We start from the raw sequence: 24,823 nt of genomic DNA on the forward strand, positions 1-24,823 counted from the left end.
CGTTCCACGTGATCTCACCTCACCAGGAGCCTCCATCAGTCCATAAACGTAGCTTTCATGAAATCCCTTTCGGCGTCATCCAGCTATCTAGCAGGTTCTATTTACATGGTCCCGATCTCGACATCGAGCATGTCCCTCAAACGATAAAAAATTGGAACGCCAGACAGGCAGCTGAGATTTTGGTATAATGCATGTATTCACATCTCGACAGTAGCTGATAGGAAGAGAAGGAGGTTTTACAATAAGCAGACGAGTACGCTGCTGGCGTACCCGAGATAAGTTAGATCATAATGGGCGCAGGAGAACACATCCTATCAGCTGCCCTATTACACGGCACGACAACGCAACGCACACGAAGACCAACACGCATACACGCATGCGCTGAGGAAGCACCGCTACTGCCACTGCACAGGGAGGGTGTAGACATTTCTGCGCCCAGGAATGCCAATCGCACCCCACCCCTGCCCATTTCCCGCCTTGTCAGCAAGGATAACAAGAGAGGCGACGCTAGCAGTGCGCTCAGACAAAGGTGTCGTTCCCGTTGGGCGGCGTTATTCCTTTGTTGTTGCCCGGCGTCTTCATCACGTCCAGCTCGTGCTCGTGCTCCTGGTCCTGCTGTGCGTTATAGCCTGAGAAGGGCGTGAACGATTGTGGGCCGTCGGTCATCTGCGCACCCAACTCGCAAAGTCAGTCTCGCGTGGATGTGCGTAGGAACAAGGAATCGAAGGATTTTCACGCACGGAGGTCACGTCCTTGGTGATGAGGACGACGTTCGGCCCCTATAATCCACGAGTGAATCAGAAAAACCAAGCGTCGGAGCTCCGTGCAGCATACAAACTCACAGGCTTGCGACGGTTTGCGGACGGTCGGCCATGGTCGCTTTCGGACGAGCCGAATTTCGAATTGCTGCTCTCCCATGCGGCACGTGAGTTGAGGTTTGACATCAGGCTGTTCGTGTACAGCTTCGCGAGCGGGAAATTGAAGAGCAAGTGCCTGTCGTGAGCTGTGCGTGAGCTGGCATGCTACTTGAGTGGCGAAGAAGGGGAGGGCGCATACATGGTTGTGGGCTGTATTATCGCACGGAACAGTGAGGTTACAGTTCAGTGAGATTACAGTGGGAGGAAGAAAGGATGAACACTTGCACTGGCGATGAAGAGGATGACGTCGACGACCGCGAAGAGCGCGGTGAGCGCGCCGGTCTGGACAGTCACTGCGGAAGCATGAAGTTCAGGCGCGATCACCCAACATAACAAATCTAAATATGGCTCACGTCGGGTGATGCGGTCGATGATGTCGTCAGTGGCAACGAAGCCCGTGCGCTTCCCCCTCTGTCCAAGGAACAACCATCAGTGTCCGCCCTTGTCTGTCCGATGATCCGCGAATCGCATCGTGATGCATCGTAGAGCATCGCGCGCGAGAGGAAAAGAACGGCTGCGGACGCACCAAGTACCACACGAGCGTGGCGGTGATGAGGACGTCGGCGACGGCCGCGCAGACGAGCCAGATGATGACGACCACCTGGAACTTTTGGAAATTGACGAACTCCCGCCACCAGTTGACTGCGATTGCAGTGCCGAGTGCGCCACCTACAGACGAAAACAAAATATGAAACAGAACATGAACGGCGCCGACGGTCAGTGCATCTGTTCTGCATGAAAAGGAGGGGCAGACGACGGACAGCAGGATGCACCGGCAAAGAAGCCGATGAATGCAGTGGCCCATCTTGACCCTGTGAGACGCTTTACGCGGTAGGCGAAGAAAACTTGCACGGAGCACGAGATGATGCCCTGGAAAGAAGCAAAAGAGGCGTTAGCGACTGCAAACAAAGAGGTGTATCACAGGTCACAGGGACAGGAGAGCAAGCTTACCGTCATTGCAGGATCTAGACATCACAGAAACAAGCGAAGGGTTAGAGGAAATTTGAACTCGGTCGCCGGCACACTGTACCTGTGCAGAATACTGCGGGACTAGAGTCAGTCCCTATCCCCTGATGCAAGTCACCATGCACAAGACTTACGCCACGTCGCCTTGGAGAGGTAGGTAAAGTCACCTATTGTTGAGGGGGAGATCACGCAGCGCAGTGAGCGCAAGTCCGCACCGCTCACCTCGACGGCGGAACTTACCGTAGTGGGTGATGAAGTACTCGTAAATAATCCCGGCAGTGAAACCGGTGTTCAGCGTGTCCGCGACGAACAGGAAGAGCACCTGCGCGTCCAATGATGCTGAGTGCTCGCGGGCTGACGAAGCGAGTGACTTCAGGCAGACTCACAAATAATTTGATCCAGAGTGCATCTCTGTGATTAGGGAGGAACTCGATTAGACGTGTGCATCTGTTCGCGGGGCACAGGTGAAAATGGGGGGCAAGTAGGTCTCACTTTTTGAACGCAGACAGGTAGATGTAGCATTGCATGAACATGAACCCGTACAAGATCAGGTTCAGCATCATGCCCACCATGATGAAACCCCAACTGCGACGTGCGCGACGATCAGCACACAGTAATACGAACAGTGTAGTGATGACGTACCTTCCTCCGACATTCATGACTTATGATCCTCAATGGGGGAGGGGGGTGAAGGGAGGGAGGGGTTTGGAAGGTAAGCTCGCAAATTGAGCCTAAATATACCCAGATAGAAAGTCAGAGAATGCGCCTCTCCACCTCGAAGCGATAAGCCGGTCGTCGTGTACACGCACCTCTTTCGACGACAAGTTGTCCGCACAGCGGCTGCCTGACGCAAGTTGACCCGAAGAGAGACGAGAAAGAGCGACGAAAGCGAGGTAGACGGCAAAAGACCCGACGGGGTAAAAAAAAAAGCAGCCCGCGACCGACGCAAGAGGGGTTTTTGAGCGGATTATGTGCAGAGGATGCATTCAATGATGGTTTCCAGAAGTTCTGCCAAGGAGGCATACGGGGAAAACGGAAGGTCGCCCTGGAGGTACCGAGGCGCAGGCGCGGGCGGGAAAACCCAAATGCGCGTCTGACAGAAATATGATGGACGATTTATTTCCAGGCTAAGCAAGGCTACAGTGTCTTGCATAAAAAATCAGAATCGCGCAATGTGCAAGTTCTGGCGCAGAATGATGAAATTACCATATATAGTATTTTGGCCTGAAAGTGTTTGTTGTAGTGTGACAGTAGTTACTATACATGGTAACTTTGTCATCTTGCTCTGGGACTTAGCGTGTCGCACGATTCCGGTTTTTTATGCAAGCCACTGTAAGCAGCGAACAACTGCACCCGCAAGCAAAGTATGGATCGTAAGATTCCGATGTTCATAACAAAAATAGAGGTCTTCAATGAGGCACGAAGACTGAAGTACTGAAATACCAGAGTTCGTGCTCGCAGTCGAAAATAGTCAAAGCACAATCAACGCCGCAGCTGTGACAGAAGCTGTCAACTTTTCGAACTTTAGGAACATATCGTCATCCAGCATAGCAAGGACTTTGCAGACAAACCTCTGATCTTCTTGATCCCCTCCGACGCTCCGAAACGGATTGAGATCCCTTTACCACCATCAGGCAACAGAACGTTCCATTTCGAAGTGAGTTCGTCGCGGCCCCTCGAAGAAAACACAAGATATGATGGGAGGACCGGTAGGAAGATGACCAACAATTTGCTATCGAATTGGGAGATAACAATTTCAAATTCAGCACATGCGTCACGCAGTCCGCCAATGGCAAGCGCCGAAGTCGATGACGCCACCTAGATCTGCTCTCGTAGGACCCTATCGTACGGTCGGTCACTCGGCGGTCGGTTTTTTGGCATGAGCAAGTACCAGAGTGCGATATCCTTGAACAAGGGCTACGCTGGCGCGGGGCTGCATATCGCTGGCCGATGCCTTTCTGACGCCCCAGTTGCGAAGCCATGGCTAGCCATGCCCGCCATCGAGCCTGCGCCCGAGAGTCACCTGGCCCTGCTGGACCTTGCCCTGACCGCGCGTAATGGCGCATCAAGCTGGCCGACTGCTGGCCGATAGTCTTCTCTTCTCATTGGATCATCATCGGCATATCCTCAGTTGCCGCCTCTGAGAAGTCCTCGACAAAGACTTCCTCAGTCCCTCGATTTTCCTCGACCTCCCTTGACTCGTACCCACCTCAAAAATTGAGCGAGTATGAGTAATACCGAACAACCTCTATGCTAAAATCTACGACCGTCCGGCCGCCACTGACTTGGATAGTAATCTCATGCTAACACCTAACAAATGTGGCGCTTTCGTCGAGTACAGTAGTGAGATCCGTCTCGTATCCGAAGTAGCCGATTGTTGCCGTGCACGTTGAGGAGTACGATCGGCTGGCTCAGAGAGTCCCCAAAAGTTGACACCCGTTCGAGCCCCGAAGCTTATGTAGAGGGCTTCCTGCAGCTTCCTGCTTACTTTTAGGCTGACCGACGATCAGAAAAGTTGCGACCGGATGAGCCAGCGATGATCACCCCGGCAGACTTACAAAATAAGGACTGTCATATGTTGAGGTAAGCATTGGATATTGGAGACTAGTTGCGAGAGAATCATTTCGAGTGCACCGCAGGTCGTAGTCATCCTGCGCACAATCAAGGAATCACAGAAGGAATGACGCGGTCTCGTTGCAGTCAGCGATTCGACTAGGGGAGTACTAGGGGCCGCGCCGTGCGAAGACGACCGACCCGTATGCTGATCGTCAACTGAGATGAAGATCCTGAGCCAAGTACTTGCTACGAAGCAAGAAAGGATACACCTGCTCCTTCTCTGGTGTGGTTCTTCAGTTGGAGTGAGCGCGCGCGATAACCTCGCGATGTTCATTGGTGACTCGAGTGCTCTAGCACGAGCGTTGACGGACAGCTGGGCACAATAGGGGCATGTTCCAGATAGGATGTGAGGTATTGGGGGGGCGGACAGACGTGAGGATGAGCGGTGAGGTGGGAGGAGAATGAGTGATGCACAAAAATCCGAGTAAAGGTCAAGTCAAGTCAAAACACTGGGCTTTGGTCACGATTCCGTCAAGTAAGTGGTAAGAAGTCTGAGTTTCCAAAATTGGACATGGGCTTCCGCCAGCCTTGGCCTAGCCAGAGATTTCTTCAACACGAGCGGCTCTCAAAGGTAGTAAGTGTCCAGTATCCCTGAGCACATTCACTATCCTTGATCCTGTCCTCAGTCGCAAATACACCATTTTATTCATTAGACTACCTAAATCACAGCTTTCTCACCAGTCGTATGCTTCGCAGAAGGACCTTCCGTGCGAATGAGAGCTCTCGATCGTGATGTTTTTTTTTGGGCCTGTCTCGACAACTCACCTCGATCAGTATTCGAGGCCATACAAAGACCGTTGTCCTAGGGAGACATTGTAGGGATGATGAGAAGGCACTCACAATCATGCTCAGATGACACAACGTGGCATAGGTACGTGGTTTGAATGGTATTAATTCTGGCTCTTGTCGTGCACTGTCGGCAACTTGATTAGACACTCGACGCGGTCGGCGTCTTTTCACTGTGTATGGAGGTATTACTTAAGGAGGGTTTAGTCTCATTCCAAGGCTGCTCGCCTTCATATGGTGCGTTCGGGAGTCGGTTGAGCCCAGAGGAAAGTTTTACATCAGATCCAATTTTGAGCACCCGTAGCGCAGTGATATTTGGACAAGGGTAGTTTGGCGTCTACTGGCGCGCAGTCTTGGGGACGAAACCACCACTCTCGACATCGAGTCCTCAAACACCATCGACTCACCGTTGCTGTCGAAATTTCTGACCAACGATACACTCATCCAATAACGCCTGGTACGTGACTCTCGAATATTCTCTTTCATCCGCTCGATAACCTAATTGCTCGTTGCAGCAACAGCAGAAGGGAGACGTGCTTGAACTGTAGGAAGCAATCACAGGTTATTGTTATCCACATGGTAAGTCCTCATCTCCAACGGTCCAGTACGTATCATAGCTCCTGACCGGTATTGACGTCACCGATGGCTGGTAATTTTGCATCAATTATACTGAACCGACGACTCACGAACTCGATGAAGCTATCGATCTTCATCGTAAAGCCCTTGCTCTCCGACCTCTTGGTCATCCACATCCAACGTTCTGCACAGCCTCGCAAAAGACTTGCGCTCTCGTTACGAGCGGACAGGACACATGCAGAACCTTGAGGAAGCGATAGAACTGCATCGGGAAGCGCTCTCTCTCCGACCTCCTGGTCATTCAAATCCCGCATCTTCCCTCGAGAATCTCGCATATACCGTGTACTCTCGGTTAAAGCAGACAAGGCAGATGTAGGACCTTGAGGAAGCGATTGAAATGATTCGCAAAGCACTCGCTCTCCGACCTCATGGGCATCCACATCACTTCTACGCCCTCAGCAGTCTCGCAGTGAACTTTCACTTTCGCTTCATGCGGACGGGACAACTGCAGGACCTTGAGGAAGCAATAGAACTGAATAGGAAAATGCTCACTCTCCGACCTCCTGGGCATTCAAGTCGCTCGGACTCCTACAACCTCGCATATGACTTGCGCTCTCGTTCCAAGCGAACAGGACAGTTGCAGGGCCTTGAGGAAGGGACGAAATTGAACCGCGAAGCGCTCGCTCTCTGACCTCCTGGTCATCCATATCGCGCCAAATACCTCTACAGCCTTGCAATAGACTTACACTCTCGTTTTAAGCAGACAGGGCAGCTGCAGGACATCGAGGAAGAGATAGAACTGAATAGGGAAGTGCTTGCTCTCCGACCTCCTAGGCATTCAAATCGCTCAGACTCCCTCAACAGCCTCGCAGCGACCTTGAGCTTCCGTTTCGAGCAGACAGGGGAAATGCAGGACCTTGAGGAAGTGATGGAACTTCATCAGGGCTCGCTCTCCGACCTCCTGGGCATCCAAATCTCCCCGACTCCCTCAACGGCCTCGCAGTGACCTTGAACTCTCGTTTTGAACGGACAGGGAAAATGAAGGACCTTGAGGAAGCGATGGAACTAGATCAGGAAGCGCTCACTCCGTCCTCCTGGTCATCCAGATCGCTCTGACTTCCTCGACAGCCTCGCATCTGACTTGTACGTTCGTTTAATGCAGACAGGGCAGATTCAGGACCTTGAGGAAGCGATGGATTATGATCGCGAAGCGCTTGCTCTCCTTCCTCTTGATCATTATGATCCCCCTCATTTCCTCTGCGGTATCGCAGTTGACTTGCAATCTCGTTTCTTGCGGACAGGGCAGCTGCAGGACCTTGAGACGGCCATATAATAGCATCGGGAAGCGCTCAGCATATCTCCCGACGAATTTTCTCATTGTGTCGCTTGCTTTGCTGCTCTTTCGTGCGCTTTGTTGGCTCGCTTTCAAGCAATATCCAGAGAGGCTGATCTAAACGAAGCCTTCAATATATGTTCCGTTGCAACTGAAAATCAGTTTGCTGGTGTGGGAGAACAGCTTTCAACTGCACAATCGTGGGCACGGTTCGCTTGGAAGTTTCGACACAGCTCTATCCTGTCAGCATATGCAAAATCTTTGACCCTCCTCCAGCGCGGCCTTGTCATCAGTCCCAGCTTGGAGCTGCAATGGGCATCTCTTACTAGGTACTCTTCGTTCTCAGTTGACGCTGCTTCTTCTGTTATTCACAAAGGCTAGCTGGATACCGCGGTCGAGATGTTGGAGAAAGGAAGAGCTTTGCTTTGGTCCAGAATGAAGGGTTATCGGCAGCCCGTTCTAGAACTTCGGACCGTTGACCATGCACTCGCCGACAGGTTCGAGACGGTCAGCGATCAGTTGGAGAAACTTGCCACGTCACAATCACGTTTGGCACCCGATGCGTTAGAACCTGCTCCACGATTTGGCGCTGCGCGGGATAAAAAGTTGAAGCAGCAGCGTGTTCTGTCGGCTGAATGGGACGACATAGTCAAACATATACGCCAGATTGAAGGGTTTTCAGACTTTCTACAGCCAGTGCCCTTTGAACGTCTCAAGCACGCCGCTGCGGAAGGGCCTGTCATCGTAGTCAACGTCTCCTCGTACCGATCGGATGCTTTGATTATTCGAGATATCGCTTCTGGCCCCACCCTCGTTCCCCTCGCGGACTCATTATATGACGAAGTCGGGGAGTTCTCTGACCAGCTCGACCAAGCTCGAGAATCCTCTGCACTCGCATTGTTAACCATCGTCGAGTTCGTTTTGCGTTCTGTTTTTATGTGCGTTTCGAGGGCACGCGGTCCTAGTGCGGTCCCGACGAGTGTTTCCAGAATAAAAAAAGCTGCACTGCGCACGGTCGATTCTACCAGTCGCACGAACACTCCACGACCAACAGAAACCCGCCAGATCATCACACGTGAACCCACTTGTCATTGCTTTAATAAATAATCGATACACGTATATCCGACGCAAGCAGTGAACGAACCAAAATCTCATCCCAAAAAGCCCTCGAAAAAAATTGTTCCTCCAGCTCACACGTCGGGTTGTTCGCAAGCAGTGTGCTCGCGTTGATGCCTGCCGCCGCCGCGATCGACGCGCAGAAGCCCCCAGACACGATGGTGTGTGTCGTCGTGCAGTCCTGTTCCACGAAGCCCAAGCAGAGAACCTGCACAGGAGGAGACCATGAGCAGAGGGCGCGCGCACAAAATCCAAGAAACGTCCGTACCTCCCCTGGGGGTTGTCGCGGGCGGCGTCGACCTTGTGTTCATGAAGGCCAGATGGTATCGGAAAGAAGGCGCGCGGCCAGACCCCGTCAACGGAGGATGCGAGGACATGGTGTGGGTATGGGATGCACCGACGTCGAGGCGTTGAAGAGATTAGAAATAAAGTCGCATGTCTCACCGAGGGATAGGACAGTAGCGTTGCGCGCGCAGACTCCCTGGGCGCCGACGACGACGACGGCGCCGATCACCGCGGAGAGTGCGAGGAGGACGAGATGGAGCGCGATGAACAAAATGGTCGAGGAGGGATGTGGACGGGGAGGACGATAGAGGTTCGTGCCTACGACGTGTCGCCGAGTCACATTCAAGTATTTGACGCAAGAAATGACGCGCGCGACCAGGCAAGCCAAGCGAGCACGACATGCTGATCATAGCAGGACTGGTATATGTATATCGGTCGGCGGCAGAACCCGCGTTCTATGAAGTATGCGAAAAGGTTTGCCGGGAGGCGCGGCTGGCCGTTAAAAGCGTGATATTGGAGATCGACGAGGAGTCACAGAAAGTGTCGGTGGGCCTCGAGGAGCGTTCTGCGGCCGCGGAAGACGACGCGATGACGAACAAGCCTCGCTCGTTATAGGTCGATATCAGTCCTATCACGAGGAAACGGTGCTATATTCTCTCGAGGGCGGAGTGCCGGACTAGATTGGGTAGGGTGACAAAATCGAGGTAGAAAATAAAACCGAGGAGGACCAGACATGACGAGAGTCGTGGAGGAGGCGAAGGAGAAGAGAGAGAGGTAGAGCACAACGCACACCGCACTGTCTGGAAAGCGTCACAGAGCTTTCCACCAAGCGACATGCATACCAGCTGATGCCCCGACGTCGCTCAATTCTGCTCAGGGCGGGGTTGTATCGCACGCCAGTGGGGCATGGGCGGCAAGTTCAAGGCTCCGCTCCTTCAAGCCATCGTTCGAAAAGGCCTGGCGAGCACGGGCAGCGTTCGCTACGATGAGGTACTCGGGGGTTGTTGGGGCATGGGAGGAGGATGGAATGCTTACAGATGCTCATGTTGCCCGGCCGGGAAATGCCGACGGTAGTCCCTAAACGTGGTCTCGGCCCCTACCGCTACGTGGTTTCCGCCTGCCTCAAGCTAGAGCTTTGTTCAGCACGAGCAGGCTCAAAGGTAGTAAGTGTTCAGCATCACTTAGCACACCCAAGCGTATTTAGTATCATCGACCTTGTCCTCAGTCGCACTCCTTAATCTCCGCGTTCTCACCAGTCATATCTGCATACTAATGTCTTGACACGCTTCGCAGAAGGACCTTGCGCGCAAATGAGAGCTCTCAATCGCGAGTTTCTTTTTGGGCTGGTCCCGACAACTCATATCAAAGAGAGTTTTACGTCGTATAATGTCTCTCGTTAGATCTCGGGAGACTTGTCACGCTCAAATGACATCTTCTGGCATAGGTACGTGGTTTGAATCTTATCGGCTCTGTTTCGCGCTGTGCACTGTTGGTGTCTTGTTTGAAGCTTACTCGACAAGGCTGGCTTCTTTTTGATCGTGTGTGGAAGTATTGCCTATGTAAGGAGCGTGTTCTTGTATATCGGATACAACAAGCACCCACAGTGCCGTGATGTTTGGACATGTGTAGTTCGGCGTCTACTGGCACTGAACGCCGTTGTACTCGTACGCGAGAACTCCGAGTTTTCTGACCAACGATACTCCCATCCCCACAACACCTGGTATGTGACTCTCGAAAGTTGTCTCCATCCGCTTCATAGTCTAATCGCACGTTGCAGCAACCACGAGAAGAGGAAACGTCGCCGGATTGTAGGAAGTAAACACAGGACATTGTCGTCCACATGGTAAGTCTTCTGGTCGAGTACGTCCAAGAGATCCTGACGCTGATGCTCGTCGCGGATGACTGGTGATTTTGCATCAACCAGACTGAACCCACTCACGAACACGATGAAGCCATCGACCTTCACCCTCCTGGTCATTCAAATCTCTCCGACACTTTCCACAATATTGCAACGAGCTGGCGCACTCGTTTCAGGCAGACAGGACAGATACAAGACCTTGAGAAAGCGATAGAATGGAACCGCGAAGTGCTCGCTCTCCGACCCCCTGGTCATCCGAATCGTCCCGACTCCCTCGACAGCCTCGCATCTGACTTGTACTCTCGTTTCGATAGGACAGGGCAGATGCAGAACCTTGAGGAAGCAATAGATTTGAACCGCGAAGCTCTCGCTCTCCGACCACCCGGTCATGTTAATCACTCTTACTCTCTACACGCTCTCGCTTGTCTCTTGGGCTCTCGTTTCGAACAGACGGGGCAGATGCAGGACCTCGAGGAAGCAATAGAATCACACCGCGAAGCGCTCGCCCTCCGACCCCCAGGCCATGTTGATCGCTCCTACTCCCTCTTCAATCTCGCAGTGAGCTTGAGCTCTCGTTTCACGCAGACAAGGAAGATGCAGGACCTTGAAGAAGCGATAGATTTGAACCGCGAAGCGCTCGCTCTCCAACCCTCTGGTCATCCATATCGTTCCGACTCCCTCGACAGCCTCGCATCTGACTTGTCCTCTCGCTTCAATAGGACAGGGCAGATGCAGGACCTTGAGGAAGCGATAGACTTGAACCGCGAAGCTCTCGCTCTCCGACCCCCTGGCCATCTTAAGCGCTCCGGCTCCCTCTACAATCTCGCAGCGAACTTGAGCTCTCGTTTCACGCAGACAGGGAAGATGCAGGACCTTGATGAAGCGGTAGAATCGAGCCGCGAAGCTCTCGCTCTCCGACCCCCTGGCCATCTTAAGCGCTCCTACTCCCTCTTCAATCTCGCAGTGAACTTGAGCTCTCGATTCACGCAGACAGGGAAGATGCAGGACCTTGATGAAGCGGTAGAATTGAACCGCGATGCGCTCGCTCTAATACCTTCTGGCCATTTTGGTCGCCCTTACCTCCTCTACGATCTCGCAAAGAACTTGAGCTCTCGTTTCAACGCGACAGGGCGAATGGATGATCTTGAAAAGGCCATAGAGTATCACCGGGAAGCGCTCACTCTCCGACCCCCTGGTCATCCATATCATCTCGACTCACTCGAGCGCCTCGCATCTTACTTGTACTCTCGCTTCAATAGGACAGAGCAGATGCAGGACCTTGAGGAAGCGATAGATTTGAACCGCGAAGCTCTCGCTCTCCGACCCCCCGGCCATCTTCAGCGCTTCGGCTCCCTCTACAATCTCGCAGTGAGCTTGAGCTCTCGTTTCACACAGACAGGGAAGATGCAGGACCTTGATGAAGCGGTAGAATTGAACCGCGATGCGCTCGCTCTAATACCTTCTGGCCATTTTGATCGCCCTTACTTCCTCTACGATCTCGCAAAGAACTTGAGCTCTCGTTTCAACGCGACAGGGCGAATGGATGATCTTGAAAAGGCCATAGAGTATTACCGGGAAGCGCTCACTCTCCGACCCCCTGGTCATTCATATCGTCCCGACTCCCTCAACAGCCTCGCATCTGACTTGTACTCTCGCTTCAATAGGACAGGGCAGATGCAGGACCTTGAGGAAGCTATAGATTTGAACCGCGAAGCTCTCGCTCTCGAACCCTCTGGTCATCCATATCGTCCCGACTCCCTCTACAATCTCGCATTGGACTTGTACTCTCGCTTCAATAGGACAGAGCAGATGCAGGACCTTGAGGAAGCGATAGACTTGAGCCGCGAAGCTCTCGCTCTCCGACCCCCCGGCCATCTTAAGCGCTCCAACTCCCTCTACAATCTCGCAGTGAACTTGAGCTCTCGTTTCACGCAGACAGGGAAGATGCAGGACCTTGAGGAAACGATAGAGTTAAACCGCGAAGCGCTCGCCCTGCGACCTCCTGGTCATTCAAATCGTTCTGAATCCCTCGAACGCCTCGCATCTGGCCTGAACTGTCGTTTCGATAGGACAGGGCAGATGCAGGACCTTGAGGAAGCGATAGATTTGAACCGCGAAGCTCTCGCTCTCCGACCCCCCGGCCATCTTAAGCGCTTCGGCTCCCTCTACAATCTCGCAGTGAACTTGAGCTCTCGTTTCACGCAGACAGGGAAGATGCAGGACCTTGATGAAGCGGTAGAATTGAACCGCGATGCGCTCGCTCTAATACCTTCTGGCCATTTTGGTCGCCCTTACCTCCTCTACGATCTCGCAAAGAACTTGAGCTCTCGTTTCAACGCGACAGGGCGAATGGATGATCTTGAAAAGGCCATAGAGTATCACCGGGAAGCGCTCACTCTCCGACCCCCTGGTCATCCATATCATCTCGACTCACTCGAGCGCCTCGCATCTTACTTGTACTCTCGCTTCAATAGGACAGAGCAGATGCAGGACCTTGAGGAAGCGATAGATTTGAACCGCGAAGCTCTCGCTCTCCGACCACCCGGTCGTGTTAATCGCTCCTACTCCCTCTACAATCTCGCATTTGACCTGCACTCCCGTTTCGATAGGACAGGGCAGATGCAGGACCTTGAGGAAGCGATAGATTTGAACCGCGAAGCGCTCGCTCTCCGACCTCCTGGTCATTCAAATCGTTCTGAATCCCTCGATTCCCTCGCATCTGGCCTGAACTCCCGTTTCAATAGGACAGGGCAGATGCAGGACCTTGAGGAAGCGATAGACTTGAACCGCGAAGCTCTCGCTCTCCGACCCCCTGGCCATCTTGAGCGCTCCTACTCCCTCTTCAATCTCGCAGTGAACTTGAGCTCTCGTTTCACGCAGACAGGGAAGATGCAGGACCTTGAGGAAGCGATAGATTTGAACCGCGAAGCTCTCGCTCTCCGACCACCCGGTCATGTTAATCGCTCTTACTCCCTCCACAATCTCGCATCTGACCTGAGCTCACGTTTCACTAGGACGGGGCAGATGCAGGACCTCGAGGAATCGATGGAATTGAACCGCGAAGCGCTCGCTCTCCGACCCTCTGGTCATTCAAATCATTCTGAATCCCTCGATTCCCTCGCATCTGGCCTGAACTGTCGTTTCAATAGGACAGGGCAGATGCAGGACCTTGAGGAAGCGATAGATTTGAACCGCGAAGCTCTCGCTCTCCGACCCCCTGGCCATCCATATCATCTCGACTCACTCGAGCGCCTCGCATTTAACCTGCACTCTCGTTTCGATAGGACAGGGCAGATGCGTGACCTTGAGGAAGCGATAGATTTGAACCGCGAAGCGCTCGCTCTCCGACCCTCTGGTCATCCATATCGTCCCGACTCCCTCGACAGCCTCGCATCTGACTTGTACTCTCGCTTCAATATGACAGAGCAGATGCAGGACCTTGAGGAAGCGATAGATTTGAACCGCGAAGCTCTCGCTCTCCGACCCCCCGGCCATCTTAAGCACGCCAACTCCCTTCACAATCTCGCAGTGAACTTGAGCTCTCGTTTCACGCAGACAGGGAAGATGCAGGACCTTGAGGAAACGATAGAGTTAAACCGCGAAGCGCTCGCCCTGCGACCTCCTGGTCATTCAAATCATTCTGAATCCCTCGAACGCCTCGCATCTGGCCTGAACTGTCGTTTCGATAGGACAGGGCAGATGCAGGACCTTGAGGAAGCGATAGATTTGAACCGCGAAGCTCTCGCTCTCCGACCACCCGGTCATGTTAATCGCTCTTACTCCCTCCACAATCTCGCATCTGACCTGAGCTCACGTTTCACTAGGACGGGGCAGATGCAGGACCTCGAGGAATCGATGGAATTGAACCGCGAAGCGCTCGCTCTCCGACCCTCTGGTCATTCAAATCATCCTGAATCCCTCGAACGCCTCGCATCTGGCCTGAACTGTCGTTTCGATAGGACAGGGCAGATGCAGGACCTTGAGGAAGCGATAGACTTGAACCGCGAAGCTCTCGCTCTCCGACCCCCTGGCCATCTTAAGCGCTCCCACTCCCTCTTCAATCTCGCAGTGAGCTTGAGCTCTCGTTTCATGCAGACAGGGAAGATGCAGGACCTTGATGAAGCGGTAGAATTGAACCGCGATGCGCTCGCTCTAATACCTTCTGGCCATTTTGATCGCCCTTACTTCCTCTACGATCTCGCAAAGAACTTGAGCTCTCGTTTCAACGCGACAGGGCGAATGGATGATCTCGAAAAGGCCACAGAGTATTACCGGGAAGCGCTCGGCATATCTCCTGCTGGGTTTTCTCTATGTGCCTCTGTCCTCGCTGGTCTCTCTCGCGCTTTATTGAATCGCTTTCAAAAGTTCTCCAGGGAGGATGATCTATATGAGGCCTTCGATACGCTTGCCGCCGCAACTGAAATTCGGTCTGCCGGTGTGGACCATCAGATCTCGACTGCACATGCATGGGTATGGTCGGCTTGCAAGTTTCGACACAGCTCTATCCTGTCAGCATATGCAAGATATTTGGACCTCCTCCAGTGCGGCCTTGTCATCAGTCCCAGCCTGGAGCTGCAATGGGCATCTCTTACTAGGTACTCCTCTTCGCTCGCAGTTGATGCCGCGTCGTCTGCTATTGATGATGGCCAGCTGGATACTGCGGTCGAGATGTTGGAGAAAGGAAGAGCTTTGCTTTGGTCCAGAATGAAGGGTTATCGGCAACCCGTTCTAGAACTTCGGACCGTTGACCATGCACTCGCCGACAGGTTCGAGACGGTCAGCGATCAGTTGGAGAAACTTGCCACTTCACAATCACGTTTGGCACCCGATGCGTTAGAACCTGCTCCACGATTTGGCGCTGCGCGGGATAAAAAGTTGAAGCAGCAGCGTGTTCTGTCGGCTGAATGGGACGACATAGTCAAACATATACGCCAGATTGAAGGGTTTTCAGAGTTTCTACAGCCAGTGCCCTTTGAACGTCTCAAGCACGCCGCTGCAGAAGGGCCTGTCATCGTAGTCAACGTCTCCTCGTACCGATCGGATGCTTTGATTATTCGAGATATCGCTTCTGGCCCCACCCTCGTTCCCCTCACAGACTCATTACATGACGAAGTTGGAAAGCTGTCCGAGCAGCTCGGTCAAGCTCGAAGACGCGGTGACGCTACTCTCGCTGCGGTGATGGACGATATTTTGTTCGCGTTGTGGAAACTCATCGCTCAGCCAGTAGTCGATAGACTTCGAGCTCTGGGAGTCGCGGAGGGGTCCAGGATTTGGTGGTGTCCAACAGGAAAGCTGTGCTCTCTCCCGCTGCATGCTGCTCATCCCCTTGTCACAGGCGAATGTGGTCTTCCAGATCTATTTATATCATCCTACACTCCTACGCTCTCTTCACTCATTTCTGCAAGGGAGAACATCTCTGCGACGCGCTCTAAATACCCCCAGCTCCTTACCGTCGGCCGACCAGACGACTCTCTGAGGTGTGTAGATGCGGAGTTGAAAGAGATACAGAGCCTCGGGGACTTTGTCGACACTATTGTCTCGGAACAGGCGACGCCCGACGCAGTGCTTGACAATCTTCAAACTCACTCATGGCTTCACATCGCTTGCCACGGTCATCTGGACGATGCACAACCCTTCAAGTCGTCGTTCAAGCTCTATGGAGGCTCCCGTCTGACTGTGTTGGATCTCTTGCAGGCACGCCTTCCCAATGCAGAATTTGCATTCCTATCTGCCTGCCATAGTGCTGCGGGCGATTCTATCCATACACCCGACGAAGTTTTGCACCTCGCAGCGGCGATGCAATTCTGTGGGTTCCGCAGTGTTATCGGGACGCTGTGGGGAATGGCGGATGACGATGGGCCTGGCCTCACCCGGGAGTTCTACAAGTATATGTTCCGTCACAATGATCCAACACAGGTGGATTTCAAAGATTCCGCGATGGCACTGAGATGTGGGATCGACGTGTTAAAGGAGGCGAATGTTCCGCGTCACCGATGGGCTGCCTTTGTACACATCGGTGCATGACGTCGGAGTGTCATCGGTTGGTATATTGTATTTGTTTTCCATCAACTTCACACTGACGAGTTTACCACAGATAATTTTCAGTAGCAGTCTTCATGCGCCCCAACGAACTGCAAGGTCCGGATCCTTGAGGGGGCGTCTCAGTCGTATCGTTACTTGCGTTCCGCTTTTCAATTTCTGTTTCAGCCTGTTGTTTTGTCTGTTGGTTCGGTCATTCTGGTATCTATGATGTTCACCTTGCGCTTGCTTTGCTTAGTACTCGCATTGTCCCTCTGCACTCTTTAACAGATCCTACTGTTTTGCTAGTATGTTTACGATTTTTTGCTTTGCTCCTTGCTACATCGATGTTCTCCTTGTCCTGACGCCCATTTTCTGTTTTTTTCCTGGTCCTGGTCGGAGCCGGGTCTCCCTTCAGAGTTTCGCGAGATCTCCATCTAATATACCGGCTCCAAGCTTTTGACACCACTCACAAGAAAAGTCGAACTGAGGACCTTTGTCCCTTCTAGAGCTTATACGAAAATGTCATGGAAAGCCCTGGTTCAGTGTCGTGACGACAACCCATCGGCGAAGCAGGATCTGCTCGTGATCTCGTCGTGCTATACTATCTAGTGCCCTCGTGGGCGCCAACGTTAGTGCCGCGCCGCGTCGAATAGGCTCATGCCTTCGTATGAGCGAGAGAGGTCGCAGGCTGATAGCGCCTCTGCACGCGAGTGCTGCCGCTAGCGTCAGAGCTCGAGACGGAGGCGTGATACGTGCGTCTCTCAATGGGACAAGCGGGGGGTGGAGGATCCAACTGAAAGTGTCCAAAGCCTCATAGAAAAGTCTGTATCAACCATCGTCGAGTTCGTTTTGCGTTCCGTTTATGTGCGTTATGAGGGCGCGCGGTCCCAGCGCGGTCCCAACGAGCAGTCCCACAATTAAAAAAAGCTTCATTGCGCACGCTCGATTTTATCCGTCACGCAAACGCTCCACCAACAGAAACCCACTAGATCTTCACAAGGAAACCCACTCGTCATTGCTTTCACAAAGAATCAATGCACGTGTATCCGATGCAAGCAGTGAACGACCCAAAATCGGGACCTCAAAAAGCGCTCGAAAACATCCGTTCCTCCAGCTCATACATCGGCCGTATCGGTATACGTGAACAGCTCCGACGATGTGCAGAGGACCTGCAGGGATATACCCAAAAAAAGATCAGCGCAAATACACGCGCCATCATCATACAGACGCACTTCGCCGGGATAGATGTTGCTGCAGTCCGAGTTGACGTTCGGGTTGTTGGCGAGCAGCGTGCTCGCATCGATGCCCGCGGCGCCCGCGATCGACGCGCAGAAGTCCCCAGACACAACGGTGTGCGTCGTCGTGCAGTCCTGTCCTACGACGCCCAAGCAGAGGACCTGCACAGGAGTAGGCCGTCAGCATCAGGCACGCGCACAGAAGCCAGTAAACGTCCGCACCTCTCCCACATGGAGATTGTCGCAGGCGGCGTCGACCGTGTTCTGGTTCACGAAGGCCACCTGGAATCTAGATAGAACCAGACGCACGATCAGAAAACGCAACAGGGAATCTAGAGATGCAGTATGGTTTGGACTGACGTGGAGGCATTGAAGAGGTTGGAGATAAAGTCGCACGTCTCGCCGAGGGATTGGACGGTGGCGTTGCGCGCGCAGACTCCCTGGGCGCCAACGCCGACGACGGCGCTGGTCGCAGCGGAGAGCGCGAGGAGGACGAGGCGGAGCGAGGTGGACATGCTGGGCGAGTAGGGATGTGGATGCGGACGATGGAGGCCGATGGAGGTTCGTGCTGGGACGCGAGGGCTTTTATACGCGCACAGACGCGGGGCTCGTCTGTGGGAGCGCGCGTACACGCTCGAAAATAAAGTCGAGTCATTCGCCGGGTTCTGATGGTTGTGTGGGCGCGCCGCGAGATCACGGTGGGCGCCGTGAATGTGTCACTGAGCTCATCATGGACGGCATATACGACGGGGCTGCGATGGCGCGCTATATTTGAGCGTGTGCGGCGCGTATCTAGACGGGGGACGCTAGTCGAGCTAACGTTACCGCTTCGACAGCCTAGGCGTGTTCGCGACCGCACATGACTTGGAGACGAGGGACGGCGAGGGGCGCTTTGGCGTATGTGCCGTGCGTGCTCACGGCCGGGGACTCGAGATGACAGTCAGTGACTCTGCGCTGATCTCCCACGAGACGCGAGACTCGACGCGCCTTTAAGTGATCACCACATCGCGCGTGGGCAGGTGGTCTGATGAGCATTACGGTGATCAGACGCACGTCGGCATCGCGAGTCCTGCATGGGAAACAGAGCAGAAGGACTCAGCGAGGGTGACTCCTCCACCACGTTTGCCGTCCGCCGGTTTCAGAGCACGTGCGTGATGAGAAGACCGCGCCCGCAAGTGGAGATGAGCGCAGCTGCCAAAAAATTGCCCGGCATCAGCGTGAGAGAAAGCGCGGATTGAGCGGCGCAGAGCCGCAGATCACGCTGTTGAGCGGTGGGAACGCGACGTCGCGGATGGGGCTCGCAGCGCGGCATGGGAGTCGACCTGCGACGCCGAGCGCGTCGAGTCGCTCTTGAGGATTGTAGACACCAGGCGCGTCCGGGTGGACGGGCAGCCACCATAAGACGCGTGTGTGTATATAGGTCGGCGGTAGATGTGGCGTTTCGTAAGTAGGCGACAAGGTTCAAGCATCGAGCTCGGTCGTCAAGCCAAGTGACGTCCTCTTCCTGGGCAAGACCATCGATGCCATGGTATTGGAAGTCGACGAAGAGACGGAGAGGAGAGTGCACTGACGGGGGAGGGTTCTGCGTCTACAAGATGACAAGCGCACCGCGCACGACGGCGAGTGTCGTTCGCCACATGTAGAACTCAGTCCATCTCGCGCTGACCAGTCTGAGCTCTGGACGGGGGGCCGAGATCAAGACAGCGGATATAATCGACGGAGACCAGGCATGATGCCGAGCAGGAGCATGCACGTGATGCTGCTGGGTGAACAGTAGCGGTACACGCACGTGAGTCCGAGTTGGGGTCAGGGGCGGCGGGACCCCATCATCTTCCACCGTCCTCTGCTGTTGACTGCATTTTGGAATTTGTGGTGTAAATATGCGCCGGTCTACGTCTTCGAAACCAGGCATGCTACCCGCGCTGTCGCGAGGCCTCACAGTATGTGGAAGAATTTATACAACGTTCCGTACGATAACAACAGCAGTGCAGAACCATGAACCTGAAGTGTTACTATAGAAGCGTCAAGAAGTGTAGGGAGAGGACTCCGGCAATTGCCAGACCGTTTCAAGTACAACGGTACTACTGGAAGGGCCGTAGGGAAGTGAATTGCGAGCATTTCTCGCCCGGAGAGCCAAGACAGCAACCGAGAACAAGATCAATCTCCATACAAAAACACACAAGCAAACGAAAGCAAAGACAAAACAATTACGACTCAAACGGCAGCGTACGTTCGTTTCTTCAACGGCCCAACCGCAGACTCAGCTTCAGCAGAAGTACATAAGCTTCTTCATGTTCGGGTTTAACTGTTTGAACGCAGCCCTGTATCTCTCCAGGGACGCCGCCTGCTCTTCGGTGTTCGTACCCGTCTCCGACAACGAGAGTTCCAGTCCTTGCTGGGGGTCGTAGTGGTGCTTTGCTCGCGAGCAAACGATATCGGCGTCTACGAGGAGGGTGAGGCAATGTTACACATAGGTCAGATAGGGCTTACAGTAGACGGGGGCTGGGATGGATACGGAACGTGTTGCACGTGCATAAACATGGCACAGCGCGAAAGAGAGGGCTTGTAGCCCATCGGGTCTAAATTGGATCAAGTATCACCACCAGACCCTCAAGGCAGAAAGAAAAAGAAGGCGCACGTGAAGCCGTTCTCGTCGAAGAGAACATTATAGTGCGAAGGCCGGCTGGTGCCCAACAATCCTCCATGGCTTTGCAGGTAGTAGTCGAATTCGACAGGGTTGACGACATCTCTGTCTACGACTGTGCCTGCGGGGCAGTTGCCGCTCCTGTCGCCGTCCCGCTCGGACTTGGGGAAGAAGCGAACGTGGTGACGCTTGCCGACGACGACGAATGTGATCTTCGGCGCGATTCCCAATTCCTTGCAAGCATCTTGTTTTTTTGTTCCTCAGCCATCGACCTCACATCTCGAGACTCGCGAGACTTACCACGAATGCAACGCAACTCTGATGTGGAAGATCGTCAGGTCAAAACAAAGTCGATAATTTGGTGTGGTGCTCACCTCGTTCCAACACTTCCTTGAAGCGACCCTCGGAAATACCATCTAATGCACGCGGAGACTTGTTAGAAACATGCTGGTAATGAGCAAGGACGATGGCATACCTCGATAGAAGATGATTCGCTTTGGTGCCGGACCTGTCTTCTTCTCCGCCATTTTTCGATACTGAAGATACATTTGAAGAACTTCCTACAGGTGCAGACAAATTCAAAACATGTCGGGCTATGTGATCACGACGGGACAAACCTTGACCATGGCCTGGAGGTTCTCGATAATGTCCTCCTTTCCAGTCTGAACGCCCATTGTCGCGATGTACTTTGCGGTGTCGCTGTCGACACTAGACACGAGGGCGGAAAAGGACGGTCTGCCCACAGTGCCTGGCGCCGGATGCATGACATCGGCGCCTATGATGCACGGTCACACTCGAGATTCACAAGGGTTAGGGACTCATGAACGCACCCATAACGACCGTGGGGTTGCTTGGGTCGGACAGAATAGACGTAGAACGAGGGTCGGGTATAGTGTTGACACCTCCGAGCTTCACGTTGAGCCTGTTCACACGTGAGATCTCGGGCATTGAGGTATGCTCGCAGTGGGTGACGCTTACTTCAAGGTGACGTTGGCGTAGTACTGCATTTTTGCGCGGCTGCATTTCATAGACTTCATGCACTGCGTCACGACACCCGCCTGAGGATAGGAATTGGTGCTGCATTAGCTGAACGGTATACGAAGGAAGCAGAAATTGACACTTACAGTGACATCCCCAAAGCTGACATACGTGCATTCGTGAAAAAAGTCATCAGCTGTCGTTACGCATGATGGGTACAGAGTGCTTACTGTTTGACAGCACTGTATATGTCGTTTCCGCCTTCGGGGAGGATGACCACGATCAAGTTCGGCAGGTTACCTGTCTTCTGCCTACATTCCATGCCAGCGTTACGCAATTGCTACATCCCAAACCGCGTCAATACAGAGCAAACACTGGAGAGAGTTTGTAATACATCGCCGATGATTCCTTGTCCGTTCTCGTATCTAACAACCGCAGGATGGTTCGGCATTTGTATACCTAGCCAATCGAGAATTGAGTCATGTGAGTGACGCACTACGAAGAGAAAGATCGGAGTGCGAACCGACAACGTTGCAAGCCTGCATCAACCCATCGACCATGCCGTCGACAGTCCTACCGTCGAACCTGCGCTGTTGGTCGTAAATGATCACGATCCACTGCTCCACACGCGAGCACGGCAAATAGACGCGCTTGTCGATCCTAAAAACGCAAACGATAGATGAGCGTGACGTGTCAACCATATAGTATATACACTCACATATTCCACGCTCCGTCTCGGGGCGTCTGGAGAGAATTGAAAGAAGGATAGGCCCAAGCATCAGAGTACAACGCGGAAATCAAAGCGCGCGTGAATTGATGCACGCACGATTGTCGGCTGCTTGCTTTGAGCACCGTATTTGAGCGTCGGCGGGACGAGTACACGAGCATTTACTTTGAGAGGCTCCGTGGTGACGTTCATCCCAAACTGACGAACGTATTCCGATTGACCATATGCAAGGACCTGCACGGATTGAGTTTGGGTCAGCTTCGTCGGGAGAAGATGACGCTGCGTACAGCCAACCCGTTGCGGATGCTCTGCAATCGATCCTGGGGCTTCTTCGTCGAGAATTCAAGCACGTCGTTCGTCTTCTCAGGCGGTATCTGCTTCTTGCAGATCTGGCCTGAGAGCACCTGAAGCAGCTCAAGCGGGATAATCGCTTTGGTATTGAGCTATGTGCCGATCCAATCTCATCAGTGGATGCATGATAATTGAAAGAAATCATGAGACAAACCTCCGCGCAAATCGCCTCCGGAAATTGGAGGGGACGGTTCAAAAGCTGGCGGAAGTAGTTGGCCACCGTGATCTGCTGGCCATCATCGCCCGTGAAGCTGAGATCGTTCGCGCCCTCCTTGGTCAAGCGCCTGACGGTCCGTGCACGGCTTGCGGCAGGCCCTCCGCCCTGATTGCGCGCTCTGTACGTGTTACTCACGCGCACACCGCTCACGAACCGCTGCACGCGGACGCGTTCGCGATCGGGGAGCCCGCGACGCGGAGCCATGACGCTGGCTTGCTGGACGTTGGGATTGCCATTGTTGTGGGGGCGCCCAAAGAAATCGAGGCACAGGGCCATGAGGGATAGCGGCTTATACATCGCGCCTGTCGAGATATCGACGTTGATCAACATTTTGTTGAGTGCCGGCCGGACAGACTGGAAGTATCCACGCCAGAGCACGATTCCAGCGCCGATGTCGCGAGTCTCCGCATCGGTGAAGAAAGATCGGACGTTGAACGGGAAGTTGAGCGAAGGTTGCATGCGCACAACTACATTGAGTGCCTATTGGAGGAGCTAATTGGTGAATTATATATGGAAACAAAGTGTCGTAACACACTGTGATCGCTGTGAGAACGCGCTCATCGTTAGATTGGCGACCTTCCAGGAACCGCGCAAGGACTCTATCAAACCAGATGTGAGTGATGTGATGCGATGGGACAATGAGATCACATACTCGGGGTTGATCTCTGCGACACGGGTCAGGCGAATCTTGTAGTACTTGGGACCACGTCGTGGGGGTTGGTCCTCCTGTTGCATTCCGGGGGATGGCGCATCTGAGAGCGAAACATCGAACTGAGAATTGCACGCAGTCAAATGACAATCTGATACGAAAAGAGCAATGATTGTATACCTCAGCGCTATCGCCAAACGAAAGCGCACGAGCGGTGAAAAAGTTCTTGCGGCCATCGTAGACTCCGCGTGGCGAGAACACATTAGGCGCGACATTGAGCTGGAGTCGCTTGATGAGTTCAAACGTGACCCGTATGGGCAAAGTCAGCTCGGATCCGGAGTTGATAACTGTCAAATCGTGAGTTGGATGTGGGCGATCGTAAAAGAAAAGCATACTTACTAACTACATTCCGCGCCCAGGCATAGTTGCGAAAGCACGGGCATCATCAATGAGCAAAGAATAGTCAAAGGAGTAGACGTTCACACGTACCATCATAATGGTTGATCGGATCCTGCGGGATCGTAGTCAAGAAGTGGTTTGTGATCACTTCCAGATTGCGGCCAGCGGTACCAACTCCAGGGCGCTTGATCCCGATGGCTTCGACGTGGGCTGGGATCTGCGATGAGGTGCCTCCAGATGGTGCAGGGCCACCTCTGAGTGAGGCGCCGCCGCGAGGCGGTCCACCACCTCCTCTAGGCGTCCCGCGACCTGGGCCTCCTCTGGGCGTACCAGGTCCCGAAGGCGGCGTACCGCGACTCGGTGGTGTACCGCGACCTGCAGATGAGCCGCCACGCGCACTACCAAGTCCCGGCGGCCCGCCTCTCCCACTGCCTCTTTCATAACCAGGTGCTCCTCGGGGAGGCATATTTCCTCACTGTACTACGCGTTGCGGAAGAGTTCTGGTTCTGGTATGGGTTGGTGCACGTATGGGACGCGCAGGAGGTGGGAATAGAGAGATGGTGCGATAGAAGCACGATTTGGCCGTGTCCTTATATATGAACGGACGGAAACGTGGCGTGTGCGCAGGAAGTTATGTATTGAGCACAAAAGAAACTCACTGCAAGGCAAGTCGCGGCGATGTGCTATCGATTCAGATGCCGCGTGACATAACGCGTTTGTGACATGGCTCGCGTCGCTCCACATCACCGCCGCTGCCGTCGCTCCGTCTCTCAAACACAAGCTCGCAGACGAATCCTTTCTACTGGAACGTTCATTCACCGCATGAAATAATTGAGCTGTGAGCCTTGAAAAGATTGCCTTGTTTTAAAATGGCGATGCAAAGGCGGCAAGTAGGCTGCATGTGACGCACTGCACGGCAGCGCAGCCCGCAGCAGCTCAGACGCCTGCTATGGGCACCCCCTCTTTCCGAGATGCACTGTTGATCTTGTAAGCTTCTCTAGGCCTCGAGGTTGTGTGGGTTATTCATTCCGTTTCAAGCCCGACATTGATTGCCATCTGTTCACCATATCTGCGCGGTCTGGCAAGTGAAAAGGGAAGAATTCTTGCTTTCATTGATTTCAATATCCAATTCCACCCCCGATGGCTACC

At 53.6% G+C, this 24,823-nt stretch overlaps 7 protein-coding genes across 7 annotated transcripts; 2 read left to right on the plus strand and 5 right to left on the minus strand.

Moving 5' to 3' along the window:
- Positions 1-173: 173 nt before the first annotated feature.
- HETIRDRAFT_444374 (uncharacterized protein) lies at positions 174-2,774 on the minus strand. The gene is made up of 15 exons (XM_009546225.1): positions 2,693-2,774; positions 2,526-2,614; positions 2,376-2,468; positions 2,270-2,294; positions 2,124-2,205; positions 2,018-2,050; positions 1,948-1,959; positions 1,869-1,882; positions 1,679-1,787; positions 1,444-1,586; positions 1,271-1,328; positions 1,114-1,210; positions 843-993; positions 741-779; positions 174-666 (listed from the first exon to the last, which is right to left on the minus strand). Exons 2-15 carry the CDS (start codon positions 2,540-2,542, stop codon positions 520-522), a joined length of 1,020 nt encoding a protein of 339 aa, XP_009544520.1. The 5' UTR covers positions 2,543-2,614; positions 2,693-2,774; the 3' UTR covers positions 174-519.
- Positions 2,775-5,157: 2,383 nt separating this feature from the next.
- HETIRDRAFT_121098 (uncharacterized protein) lies at positions 5,158-6,568 on the minus strand (the record flags this gene model as incomplete). Its single annotated transcript, XM_009546226.1, has 6 exons — positions 5,158-5,201; positions 5,265-5,301; positions 5,340-5,458; positions 5,693-5,783; positions 5,972-6,308; positions 6,414-6,568. The coding sequence occupies 6 exons, from the start codon at positions 6,566-6,568 to the stop codon at positions 5,158-5,160; spliced, it is 783 nt and encodes a 260-aa protein (XP_009544521.1).
- A 1,025-nt stretch (positions 6,569-7,593) lies between these two features.
- On the plus strand, positions 7,594-8,301 carry HETIRDRAFT_314147 (uncharacterized protein; the record flags this gene model as incomplete). Its single annotated transcript, XM_009546227.1, has 1 exon — positions 7,594-8,301. The coding sequence occupies one exon, from the start codon at positions 7,594-7,596 to the stop codon at positions 8,299-8,301; it is 708 nt and encodes a 235-aa protein (XP_009544522.1).
- A 2,476-nt stretch (positions 8,302-10,777) lies between these two features.
- Positions 10,778-16,477, plus strand: HETIRDRAFT_416507 (uncharacterized protein; the record flags this gene model as incomplete). Its single annotated transcript, XM_009546228.1, has 3 exons — positions 10,778-11,567; positions 11,628-13,589; positions 14,013-16,477. 3 exons carry the CDS (start codon positions 10,778-10,780, stop codon positions 16,475-16,477), a joined length of 5,217 nt encoding a protein of 1,738 aa, XP_009544523.1.
- A 1,112-nt stretch (positions 16,478-17,589) lies between these two features.
- Positions 17,590-18,224, minus strand: HETIRDRAFT_426061 (uncharacterized protein; the record flags this gene model as incomplete). Its single annotated transcript, XM_009546229.1, has 4 exons — positions 17,590-17,643; positions 17,707-17,871; positions 17,932-17,998; positions 18,070-18,224. The coding sequence occupies 4 exons, from the start codon at positions 18,222-18,224 to the stop codon at positions 17,590-17,592; spliced, it is 441 nt and encodes a 146-aa protein (XP_009544524.1).
- A 386-nt stretch (positions 18,225-18,610) lies between these two features.
- Positions 18,611-19,394, minus strand: HETIRDRAFT_149291 (uncharacterized protein). The gene has a single exon (XM_009546230.1). It carries the CDS (start codon positions 19,106-19,108, stop codon positions 18,848-18,850), a length of 261 nt encoding a protein of 86 aa, XP_009544525.1. The 5' UTR covers positions 19,109-19,394; the 3' UTR covers positions 18,611-18,847.
- Positions 19,395-19,571: 177 nt separating this feature from the next.
- HETIRDRAFT_382532 (uncharacterized protein) lies at positions 19,572-24,140 on the minus strand (the record flags this gene model as incomplete). Its single annotated transcript, XM_009546231.1, has 21 exons — positions 19,572-20,151; positions 20,200-20,288; positions 20,348-20,597; positions 20,654-20,671; positions 20,728-20,769; positions 20,829-20,913; positions 20,971-21,128; positions 21,184-21,275; positions 21,332-21,411; positions 21,478-21,493; positions 21,562-21,671; positions 21,726-21,790; positions 21,855-21,991; positions 22,050-22,075; positions 22,158-22,292; positions 22,346-22,501; positions 22,564-23,106; positions 23,162-23,225; positions 23,279-23,397; positions 23,456-23,622; positions 23,759-24,140. 21 exons carry the CDS (start codon positions 24,138-24,140, stop codon positions 19,976-19,978), a joined length of 2,910 nt encoding a protein of 969 aa, XP_009544526.1. The 3' UTR covers positions 19,572-19,975.
- Positions 24,141-24,823: the final 683 nt, after the last annotated feature.

The sequence above is a fragment of the Heterobasidion irregulare genome (assembly GCF_000320585.1).
Source record: "Heterobasidion irregulare TC 32-1 unplaced genomic scaffold scaffold_03, whole genome shotgun sequence".
NCBI lineage: Eukaryota > Fungi > Basidiomycota > Agaricomycetes > Russulales > Bondarzewiaceae > Heterobasidion > Heterobasidion irregulare.

Bases quoted from the DNA above. Each gene is read 5' to 3' on its own strand.
- HETIRDRAFT_444374 (XM_009546225.1), bottom strand. The intron at 1,211-1,270 runs GTGAGCCATATT...ATGCTTCCGCAG, and splicing joins CATCGACCGCATCACCCGAC to TGACTGTCCAGACCGGCGCG. The intron at 994-1,113 runs GTAATCTCACTG...AGCTCACGACAG, and splicing joins CATCCTTTCTTCCTCCCACT to GCACTTGCTCTTCAATTTCC.
- HETIRDRAFT_149291 (XM_009546230.1), bottom strand. From the start codon at position 19,108: ATGGTGGCTGCCCGTCCACCCGGACGCGCCTGGTGTCTACAATCCTCA.